Raw genomic sequence first — 12,369 nt, 5'->3', positions numbered from 1 at the left:
CTTTCCCTTCTGACAAGCTAAGCTGAAAGCAAGAATAAATCAAATAGTCCAGCGTAACTTCTCTTTTCTCACCTGTTTGCCTAAGACAATGTAAGAACCTTCAGAACTCCAGCAGAAAGAGCCAGCATTCAGAGTCTCAGTAATTTCACATACATTCTCTTAGGTGCTGAGATTACAGGGCAATGTTCGGTCTTTTCTCACCTGTTTGCCTAAGACAATGTAAGAACCTTCAGAACTCCAGCAGAAAGAGCCAGCATTCAGAGTCTCAGTAATTTCACATACATTCTCTTAGGTGCTGAGATTACAGGGCAAGGAAAATCCTCGCTCACGCTTCCTCCCCCTAATATTCAGGGTGGGGAGTCAGGTGGGGGATAGTGGGGAGAGTGGGGAGGTGGTTATCTGTAAGCAGAGACTGTTCCATTTGAAGCACTTTTTCTGTGCACATCATCCTTTCTCTTTCTGAACACCACATCTGCAAGACTTCTGGATGCACAAAACATTTCTTGGACAAGCTGAGAACTGGGGAATGGGAGCCTGTTTGGAAGGCTCAAAAGTTAACTGGGTTCAGAGAAATAATTTAAGCACCTTTTAATTAAGACAGATGATGATTTTTTTAATTAAGTCATTACTATGCATGAAGACTTCACATCAATTTCTGTTCTCCCCCTCATAACACTATATAGCAACAATAAATTTGGTACATTACTTTGTCCCTTATCTTTGTTAGAAGCTAAAGATGCTGATGCCTACACTTGCTTTTACATTTGAGAGAACCATAACTGATTACATTAATTTGGGATTCACAACATCTGTGCTTACTCCAACTTATGTAATTATAAACCTTCCCAATATCATCAGAAAAGTGGATTTTTTCTTCTCAAACCACTCCAGGTCACCTGACTATTCTCCCAGTAAAGCTGTAAAAATTCAAGTGTGCTTGAAGATGAAGATATTATAAGTCAGGCAGCTAACATGTTTTAGAAATAACAGGATTTTACATTCTCCAGTGAATCATTTGACATTGCAGCCCAGATCTTCAGCTGACGTTGAATTTTAATAGAGGAACGAGACCCATTCTAATCTGCACCAGAGACAATCTACCTACACAAGCCTAGCAACACACAAAGAAAACACATAGTTCTCAAAATTGTAACTTAAAAATTTACCTTTTTCAGTCTTTTACAAAGACATCGGAGTTTAACTTTCTGGCTGCAGTTCAGAGGACAGTTACCTGAATGGCAAATCTCTTTACACCGGTGACCACAGGGCAGCTACAAAGAACAAAAAACACAAACAAAACGCCCATACCAATAAATGAGTGAAAAATTACGAAGAATCTATGAAATGGTTTTATTTCAGACACAGCAGATTAACAGAGTGCAAAACTTTCCAACTAAAAATTATGGAACAGACATACACATTTTCACACTCATGTCAGTTACAAACTGTTATTACTCTGCTAGATACTTAACAGTTCAGGCTCATTTTTTTAGTCACGCTTCAGCACATTTCACACAGGACTAAAAGAAATGTCTAAGTCACCATGTTCACTCCTAATGTCCAGTCCTCCTAAAAGCAGGCACCTCCTATGATCCCTCTAGGACTGGATGAAGTCTCTACCATGAAAACAATACCCCATTCTACCCTCTTTCTACTGTTTCAATAAAGAGGATGTTCCAGGAGCTCACTACAAGCTACAAGAGCTTTTTATAATTTCCTACATTTATTCTAGCCAGTCTATACCCCCTAGTTTTTATCCTTATTATTGAAATATTTCTCTACTGAACTTTTACAAAAGGCTCTTTATGCCCATAGGATCCCCTTCATTGAATTTTAAACAGCTTAAATCAATGTTTCTTGAATACCATAGCCAGAACTGCACCTAAGATCCCAAATGGCATCTCTGTGGGAAGGACTTTGTACAATGCCTTAAGTGCACCTTATTCTTAATAGAATATCCTCCCCAATACATCCTCAGCATTTCTCTCCAAGCTAATCATGCTGTGACAATAAGAATTTCTGCTGTTTCCTGGGAGCTTATTACTAGCCTAGACATGCATCATCTTGCTGTTTTTTTCTTGATCTAATAACATGACCCAAATACATGTGTTCTGCAGATGCATTTCCTCAGTTGTCATGTACTGACAACAGTCCACAAATTTTCATCAGAAAATTCCAATGTTTTTGGTCCCAAGGCCATTATTGAAAACAACGCAAGATCAGGCATCAACCCAGTCCTTCGGAAAATTTCCTTACTGTTAACACCTCTTGCTCCAAGTTTTTGTTTAGATTCATTATCGGTTTGATTGTTTTCAGGGGGATTGTTAAATAATAAAGCACAAGCAGTTGTTTCCTTTAGCCCACCTTCATCCTGCTAGCAACCCTCTTCTCTATTTGAACTAGATATTCACTAAGTAGCATTGACTCAATTGCTCTGCTGAAACCATATATATAGCAAATCTAATCTATTCGCTTCATGTGATGAGAAAAAAAAATAAATTACCAACGAAGGATATTAACTTACCAAAGAATCTCATCAAAGAAGGAATTTTTGTTTGTGCTTGAGCAAACCTTCATCAACAAATCTTGCATTTTGCCTCGTTTTGAAAAGGGGAGGAGAGAAACTGTCCTTTAACCCTTGTACGCTGAGGTCAGACTGCTCCAGCCAGAACTTGGAGCCTGACAGCTGAGTCTGCTCACTAGTGACCACAACCTTTGCAAGACCAATTTGCTACTGCATGAACTCTGCACAGTACGAAGATACATCTCCTGGCTCCCTACCCAAGAGCATTACACACAGTGACAATCTAGTCTCACCTGCAAGTCACCCTATGCTGGCCAGAACAATCCATGGCTAGAACTATTACTTCCAGCTCACTCTTCCATACTAATTAGGCACATTTCCATTAACAGCGTCAAAGCCCAAACGATCTTATAACTGACATGTCAAAGCTGTGAATTCAAGACAGTAGCCCTCACCTCAACCTCCAGGTGCTACTGCAATAAAATTCTTACATTACATACCACTACAGCAAAATTTGCTTAGCACAGAAATATGTGTAATCCAATACTGAAACCCAGATTTACACACTTAGTTCTCTGCACAGAGCTACACAGTTCACATCCACAGGGATGCAGGACAAGAATGAAGATGGCAGTATAACTTTGTTTTTACTCCCTTCAACGCAAAATTAAAAAAAAAAAAAAATCAAGAGGAGCAGTGAAATGAGTGGCAAAACAACATATTCCCATGATCTCAGAAAATAAAAGCAATCCTACCGCTGCTTCTGATAAATCAAAAATGTAGTGGAAAGGATTTTTTTTGCTTAAGTGTCCCTACTGAGCTACCCGCTAAAATAGAAAGCGTATACTCCTTCAGACCTTTTTCACCACAGATAGCTCATGTCAATAGCTCATGAACTAAAAGCCAAAGCGAACAGCCTTTGACATGTCAAGGCCCTTTCAATAAAGGGATTTAATCCACAGCTCTGAAAACAGAACAAAAAAATCCTACAAGCATCTTCTCTTAGGCAATGCATTTAAATCTTGACATTATGCCTAAAACCGATCAACATTTATGGAGGCTTAACTGACCTCCACCAGAAGGCAATAAACACAACCTGTTAATACACATATGATAATAAAGAAAATAACCTGTTAATACAGAAAACAGTTCTTTGAGCAGCAAACAAAAAAGCTAAGTACAAAAGATAAGTTATCACTTCCAAACAAAGGCGCAGAAACTTCAGTTTAAAGGGTGGCCCTGCTTCCAGAGATCTTATTAAAACCTCCACTACTTAGGCCAGACATTGAGGAAAACCATCTTGTTACAGGCCAAAGCCATGCATTTTCCTTTTAAAATTAAATTTATGCAACCCACGTACATTTTCAAGGTGTGTGTGCAGAATTTAATTAAGTACTCTGGAAATAAATTTTATTAAAAAAATATATGCATACTCTTAAAATTTATGACACCTACTTCCCATACTTCACATAAATACAATAGCAGAGTCAAAGTAAAAAGTATGGTTATTTCAAAAAATATTAATTACACAGAATGTGTTAAACACAGACCCACAAATACTGATATGAATACATAAATGATGAAATCTGATAGACTGTTAAAACTTCTATGTAAGAATTGTCCCAAAACATCTGCAAACATGACCATAAGAATTTAATCTCCCCTGATTTAAAAAACACAGTTGAATTTTCTTCAACAGGATTTTTTGTTATTGTTACGAAAAAGGAGAAAGCTTTTTAATTAGGCATCCCATCTAACAGCTGTGGCAATATCAAAGACTTTGCTACCCCCTAAAGCAGAAAGAAAATGCGAAACTAATTTATAGTTTTGTACTGCTATAGATAAAACAGAACCATGAAACCTTAAGTTCTTGTTGTATTTCTTCAAGGCACCAAACAATATAATCTCCAAATGTACCATGCTACCTGCAATTCAAATATGGTAGTATAGAGTCTACCACAATTTCTATTAATCAAAAAGAAAAACATCTCAAAAGTAAGGGATTCAGTAAAATACTGTATTCTATTGAATCTAAACTGCACTATGCTAAGATTGGTGGAGTGACAGCGCACACTGATTTTTAGCAACAGCAGCTTCACTGAGCTCTGCTAATGACCCAAGGTCAGCTGACATTGAATAAGAAAAATCTCATAAAGCGCTAATTTGAAATTTACTTGAGGCTGTCAGGACTATACACAAAACACTTCCAATTTAGTTTTGGGAGGACGTACTTTAAATGTTCTGAATTGGGTAGTCTTATCTTTTGGAGAAGTTCTTTATAAGTTCTTGTGAGGTCCCCTCAATGGGCTTGATCTATATCTGCTGGTGGTAGTGGCAGGGAGATGTCTGTTAAGGCTACTCCTTCAAACCGCATTTATCAAAGATTCCTTTGAAACAGAACTACCAATACAGTTTGTATAATGATACAGCTAGCTAATTTTCTCAAAGTTGCAGACAAATACTGTAGATTTATAAAACAGACAAAATATCCCTAGCCGCGTTCAATACTCAGAGAAACAGGAACAACTTTAGACAAAAAAAAGGTAAAAAAACCCATACAGTTCACATGAAGTTACTGAAATAGGATCTGAGGAAAGTAGAAAGAAATGTAACACAAAGGTATGAACTACCTGAGGCAGGACTGTACTCATACTTTTATGTTTCATGAAAGCCAGTGAGAGCTAGAGCTAGTATCACAGGAAGAGCATGCATTTTTACATCATCAGTTACACTGAAAAGATTCTCTGGATAGCAGATGCTGCATAAAACCTTACTTTCAAGGCATCTGCAGGAATAAGAATTTTAGACTTAAATAAAGGCTTTATAAAATAGAAGTGGACTCTGTTGTCCACTTGATCTTTCACATCCCACTGAGTTAAATAAAAGCAACACCATCTGTGGAACAGGGCAATTGTGAACTGCAAGCTAGAATTCAGAACCACTACTGGACAGATTTTAAATCCCAGACTGATTTCCCTTCCTGACTCAGGAATATGTCCAGAAAAATCACAACAGTTACATTAATCAAAGTCAAAGATGAGATACGAAAGAAAATTATTTGAAGAGAAGCTGAAATAAAAGAACACATAGTTCATGGTTGTAGCGATACATGCTATATTCTTAGGGCGAGCCTGCGAGCTGGAGTGGGAAGAATCACCTGAACGCCAATGTGGTGTGCCGTGAGACCCGTTTATTGTTTACAATGCTTCTCTATTTATAGACAGTGGATTCTTGCTCACGTAACTGGTTACATAGTGATTGGATGTGTTCCTTGTCACATAGACAGTATGCATCTCTTAAGGCACTATGATTGGATACAGGAGTTAGTTCATTCGCAGTTTCTGATTGGTTAGTGTTAATCAAACAGAGGCTAGTTAGAGATATAGTTTCCCACAAATAATGTTGCAGCTGGGTTTCGGCTGCTAAGTTTCCCAGAGAAAGTAGCATATTTTTCACAGTTCTAATTTCTGCTAGAAAGATACCAACAATGGTAAGAAATAAGCACCCTTGAAAATAAAGTGGAGGAAGTCTTAGAGTAAATAAAACCAAAGTAAGAGAGGGAAATGAAAGGACAAAATTAAGAGCTAAATGGACAACGAAATAATATTCAGAAGTGTTCCCCTGCCAGGAAGAGAGCTTTCAGACATCCAGATGATAAAATTGTGACAGGCACATTCATTTACAGAAAAAAGACATCAGAAAGACATTTACAAGGGCAAGAAGCAGAAGATACAAGTAATAACACAGCACAGCCTGCCTGCTGGGGTTAACATAATCTTGTCTGAAAAACAGAGGAACAGAGACTGTTAGGAAACAAGCAGGAAAAGCAAAGAATGTTTTCTAATAAAGGCAAGGATTCTAATGTGATGTTTTTGACACTGGAAAATAATGAAACAAAAGCATTTATTAGGTTGAGGCAGAATTCAGAACAACAAGAGATGAAATAAAAAGACAGAAATCTCAGACTACAGGATATCATAGGTAAAACAGCGTAAGGGAACTGACTGGAATCGGGGAAGGAGAGTGGGTTGAACCAAATTATTTATGATTGCCAGTTAACTACTAGATGAGACAAAGAGATTGAGCTACACAGTAAAAGGCCAAACCAGAACAACAAAAATAATAAGTGATTATAAGATAAAAGATTTTCTTTAGTACAAGCATTTTTTATTGCAGGGAAGGAGAATTTCTCAGAAATTCTGGAGAGTTTAGCCACGGAAACACTTTTCAAAATACTCCTGACTATTCCAGTTTTTCCAATTCATAAATTTTCTAACTCTACAGTGGGGAATGAAGGGAGAGCTGTCATGCTCACCATAACAAATGACAACTAAAGAACAAACACAGAATAATAACTAAGGCATGGATTTCTGAAAGCACACAAGCAGTACGTAACACCAGCACTGGGAGACACAGGAAAAAACTCATTTGGATGATCGTTCATGTCTTACAGCAGTATTATCCACAACTGGACAAATCCTGATACATGTCTAAGCTGTCACTAATGAAAATTTGGTAGCTTCTCCAACCAGTTCATCCCCTGCTCCAGACACTTCAGTACTCAAAAGCTCCACAAGATTTACTACAGCATTTAACATGAATCTTCCTTACTCATGTTTACATACACTGGTTCATAGCCTAAGCATCATGCACTAAGGATATTATTCTTCTCTTCTTTACAGCAACTCTTTAGATATACACAGATACAGTAGAAGGATTAACTGCCTTGTCTTCTATTTCACACCACTTAACACATATTCCACTAACATAGCAGAGAATTATTAATGCATCTCAATTCTTAAGTATAAAATCCTTTTCCCCCCAACCCATTCCAAATTGTTGCACAGACAGGTATTACTAGAACTGCACTTAGATGAGATCACAAGTACAATTCTCAGTATCTTTCCTAATCAAATAGCATCCCATTATTTTGGAGATATAAATACAAGACCCTTTTTAACCCACTTTAAAGGACGTACTCTTCCACATTCAACCTCATGTGCATGCTTAAACATTCAAGCCATTCATGTCTTGCAGACAAATCTCTGATACTCAATATAACCTTCCAATTCGACAGCAAGACATTAATAACTGTCCTCTGAGTACAGTTCACTAACCACCTTTGCATCTATCATTTAGCATATTCATTCAGACTAAGCTTCTCTGGTTTGCTTGGCCTATGAAACTGTATTAAAAACCTTACAAAAAAGAAAATTCCACAAAATTCCACTCATCCATCAAATCAAGTATTTCTTTGTTAATATAGCTTACCTCTTTAGGACACTGATTTTTGCAGGAAATAAGAAGCTCCTTTTCTTTTAAATCAGCACATGTTAGTTTTCTGTAAAAAAAAAAAAGTTTTTGCCATAAATTCCAAATTAAAAACAACAGAAGTCAATACAATTAGGGGTATATTTAAATATATCTCACTGTACAGAAAAATGGGGTCATTTGTCCACAATCTGTGGAACTAATACAAACTACATTGCTTTGCAGACAAAACCACATACATTTAGAAGATTTGAAGTACTTTAAAGAAAATGTACAAAAAAGAACATATGCACATGGGACAAATGTTTTCAGAGCAACATGCAGAGGATAATGCTTAAATCTACAAATCTCATCTTATATTTAGTAAAGGCTACCTAACTCACTATCCACACTCACGCAAATGACTAAGAAGGATTATAAATGGTTATTAAGTTTTCCACTTAAAACATCCAGAGTTTGAAGTACGTTAGTTGTAAAGACCTTTTAGACTAACTATATTAATTCTAATTCTTGTTACAAAATTCTTCTTTACATACAGTAGAAGAATGATGTATAGGGTAAACATTATATAAATTACTATATATTTAATCATTTAAAGTATTACTGTATTATGAAACATTATAAAAATCAGTTCTGCTTAGAAGACTCCATACATTTATTTGGTATTACTGCTAAAATTATTATAAAACACTGGGAAATTTTACATAGAAAAAAACCCCATTACATTACATATTATACCCTTCAAGAGAAACATTGTAACTTGCTGTAAGAGTAGCTCACATCCCCAGACATTTCAAATGGTTTCCAGTTAGTAGCATTCAGATGAAAAGTTGGGTTCAGGTCTGACACTTACAGGCATTCGATATATAGTACTGATAGTTTGCAGTGACACTTTATTTTAAGCATCTGGAGACACGATGGGCAATCACCAGGATGACAGGGCAAAACACATCGGTGAGGACAGCCAGATGGCCGGGGCTTAGTACACTCCTCTTCACACTGCGAACATTCTGGACCTGCCTAACAAAATAAAAACAAAGTACTAAATAAGTGCCAAACATTTGTTTGTTAGACACCATTAAAAAGCTTTCATATTGAATAAAGAGTTGGGGTTATTCTTGCTAATGGAATTCAGCTACTCAGTACAATAACCCTCCAGCAAAAATAATCATTAAAATATGTTTCTAAAGGAAAAGCAGAAATACCTGTGTTTGTCAGTCAGAGTTCTATTTTGCTTCCTGGGCCTAAAAGGACCTCTTAATATTAGTGCTTTGAAAAATTGTCATTAAGCCTGGTAATTCTGCATGGAAAACTGTTAGAAAAGAAGTGATTTCATATCAGAACTAACTTTTCCTACACACCATGTTATTGTATTACTTCAGTGATGACATACTGCTCTGTAATACAGGGGTGGGAAGGTCTGTTTGCCTGATTTTAAGAAGCAAACTTTAAGTCATTCCATTTCCATACATGTACTATAGTTTGTATAATCTTCCAAAAAGTATTAGCTTGGGTATATGCTTGGAGCTGCTAAGACATTGCTTCCACTCCATGTACTACACAGAGGCTACAGAGGAGCTGTGGTGTCACTCTCACTCCAGGTGATGCAATCAACATCAGCACAACGTGATGAACATCCACACAGTAAATTAAGCTCTTTTTCTATTCTTATTCTTATCTTAATTACTCATCCAGAACCCCAGTCTGCAACGAAACACACACAGATTGACATGATTCATGAACTGAACCTACACAGCATTAGGGCCCACCATCACATGCAAATGCTCAGTTTCACAGAAGTCAGTAAAAATAAAGCAAAAAGGACTAATTCCATGTGTCCCGGGTTCAACATGGAGGAACCGGATGCTCTCCTGTTGTCTGGCTTTCTTCTTCCCAGAGAGCTGTGGTTCTCCCAAGCTTCCAGGAAGGAGAATACGCCTCTTTGAATGAAGTCATAAAAGGGGGCGTGCCAAGAAGATTCGACGCCATTTTGCCAGCTTGCTTCTCCCCTCTGCTCTATCTGCCCTCCTCCCTATCTCGTCCGTGCTCTGCGGCTTTATCAGATATGCCGCAGAGGACTCCTGTATCTTACGCCCTTGGACTGGAAACCTTTATCAAGGAGAGAAAGACACGTCCAAGACCTGCTAGTTCCCTGAAGCAGTAAAAGACTCCTTCTGCAAAATTGGTAGGACCTTCTCCGTTTTCTGCCGATTCCCGGCGGGGGTGGTCTAATGAACTGTCTTGCCCTAATGGATGAACCCAGTGGTACCCCTTGTCCCTGTGGCGTATGTAGGAGGCCCCTACGCGCAAGAGAATTTGAAGATATTCCCTTAAGACGCGACCTGGCCGGCCCGCGGCGCAGATGTGTGTGTGTGTGGGGAGTCTGGAAGAAGCTATCCTTGGCAGAGGGCCCTGTAGCCACCCCGAAGGAGAAGAGGACTATGTTTTTATTTGCATAAAAGGTTTGCTTCAGGAGAAAGTTCCTATATCAAGAGCATTTTTGCCAGGCAGACAACTACAGGTGGACTTTTGCCTTCCCCCCCGCCACCCCCACCGGCCTGGTGAGCCATTGTGGGGCGAAGTTTGTAAGCGGCGGGAATTGCCCAATCGGAGAGTTTATACTGTGCACTTGTATTTATTCTCCCTTCTATCTCTTTCTCTCCCTCTTCCAGGCCGGTTTACTTCAAGGGCGTCTGTCTCATTAAACGTTCCTGCTTCTATCGCTCATGTATGTAGCCTGTCTGTGTTATCATTTTTTCCTTAGCCCGACTAAGGCCTAATGAGCTCACTAAGCTCTTATCAGCACCTTAATGAGAATCAAAAGTTTTCTGTGTGAGCTTTGGCTGGCTTCCCAGCCAAAACACACCAGTCTGTCGCATCCTCTTTCAGTGGGGGGAATAGTCCCCCCCTCAAACCGCGATACCATGCTAACGTTTCACTTTATGCTGTTCAAAATAAGGGCATAAGAATTTAAAGTTTTACTACAGTTTTCCCCCCATTTTCTTCCAGTCCCCTTTTCTTCTGCTTCGATAGTTGAACAATTTTTGCTGAAGTGTAAAAAGGGTTCTAAAAATGAAGTTTAAAAAAGATCATATACACAATGTAACCCACAAAAATTCATACCTAAGAAAGACAGTAGCAACTAAAAGCATTTAGAAAACTGTGATATAAAGTTTAACAGTAGGTAAAAGCAAACAGCTGGCTTTTCTGCAACATTTTCAAACACAACATGCAGAACAAACCTGAATTCCGGACAGCAAAATCACTACTTAGACATATAATACGAAATTTAATCAGCCTTTTTCTGACTACACCTGCAATTTAGTCTATCAAAACAACAGAACAAAAAGCTCTAAAGGCCAAAACCAATTGAGTTTATAAAAATTCACAGACAATTAAGAAACAAGATTTCCCGATATTTCATTATGTACACAGACTCCTGTTTTCTGAGACTGTATTATCTCATTCAAAATGGAGCTAGGAACAATCCTGACACATTCACATTTTAATTGGTTTAACTGAAACAGTAGGCAGATAGCCTCTTATAGTCATAACTGGAGATGCTTGAATAACTGTCACTCTCAGTATGTACTGATGTCACTCTATTGCTGCAGGTTACTGTTCTGCAAGTTGCACTAATAGCTCATACTCCTCAGACTAAAGTTCCACAATCACTGATAGAATAATACAGTAACTGTGATATACACGTTATTTGATGACTTTTAAGATTGGAATCCACAGGGATATCACTCTATTAAGGTTACAATATAACATTTACATTCTGTACCCAATGGAATGCTTCCTCAGTTTTCTAAACACCCAGAGAGACCATGTTGCAACTTTTTCTAAATTAAGGCTTTAAAAACTTAAAAAGCTGTTTTCCTCCAAATCATGCTTCTTTCAAACCACAAGCTATGTGCTTTTGACTGCTCAAAATTAGAACAATTTTCAGCTTTATACTTACTTTTATTTTTGTTTCATATTATCTTAAGCAATTAACACTTTTCAGCTTCTTAATCACATAAGTAACACTTTCTAGCACATACTGATAAACATGAATATATCACCCCAGTGCTTCGAGAAGCCTTCACCTATTCTGCAACATTTCCAGTGCTCTCACAAAGATTTGCCAGCCTCCTCAACCCCTTTATATCCCTCCTCAGTAAATAACTCCCCCAGCAGACTGCAAGTGGATTTGTATATAGGGATTACCAGTAGTTCATTTGACCTTGACAGTCACAAAAACTGACTTTAGAAGAGCCTTATCAGTGTTAAATAAGGTTTTGATGAAAATAATGTATGTTAACATCGAACAAAAAGGTGTGGCATTTGCAAAATGTATAATATTGTCTCAGTTTTATAGTCTAAAGAGGTATAGATTAGCTAAATGTCACAGTAGTTCTGTCACAGAACACACGCAAGCATCCCACCAAAATCTGGAATAGATTCTGTGTCTTCCAGCTGCAAATTCTTTATTTTCCAGTTAAAACACACACACAAAAAAAAAAAAAGCAAAAGGAAACCAACCTACCTTTTTTCCATCTGCATTACCATTCAATTTAGCAATGTAATGA

The 12,369-nt window shown here is 37.8% G+C and overlaps 1 protein-coding gene across 1 annotated transcript in view; it reads right to left on the bottom strand.

Moving 5' to 3' along the window:
* NFXL1 (nuclear transcription factor, X-box binding-like 1) overlaps nucleotides 1-12,369 on the bottom strand; it is a gene marked incomplete at its 5' end in the record, with an annotated part of 42,324 nt that overhangs the window by 8,785 nt on the left and 21,170 nt on the right. The window contains 4 exons of the mRNA XM_010136812.1: nucleotides 1,167-1,271; nucleotides 7,796-7,865; nucleotides 8,649-8,815; nucleotides 12,327-12,369. The exon at nucleotides 12,327-12,369 is cut by the window's right edge and continues 11 nt beyond it. Coding sequence (XP_010135114.1) covers nucleotides 1,167-1,271; nucleotides 7,796-7,865; nucleotides 8,649-8,815; nucleotides 12,327-12,369 — 385 coding nt within the window. The remainder of the gene's footprint in view (nucleotides 1-1,166; nucleotides 1,272-7,795; nucleotides 7,866-8,648; nucleotides 8,816-12,326) is intronic.

Source organism: Buceros rhinoceros, unplaced genomic scaffold, assembly GCF_000710305.1.
Source record: "Buceros rhinoceros silvestris isolate BGI_N320 unplaced genomic scaffold, ASM71030v1 scaffold16875, whole genome shotgun sequence".
NCBI classification, from domain to species: domain Eukaryota; kingdom Metazoa; phylum Chordata; class Aves; order Bucerotiformes; family Bucerotidae; genus Buceros; species Buceros rhinoceros.
The sequence above is the reverse complement of the archived record's forward strand: the minus strand, read 5'-3'. Positions and strand labels throughout refer to the sequence as shown.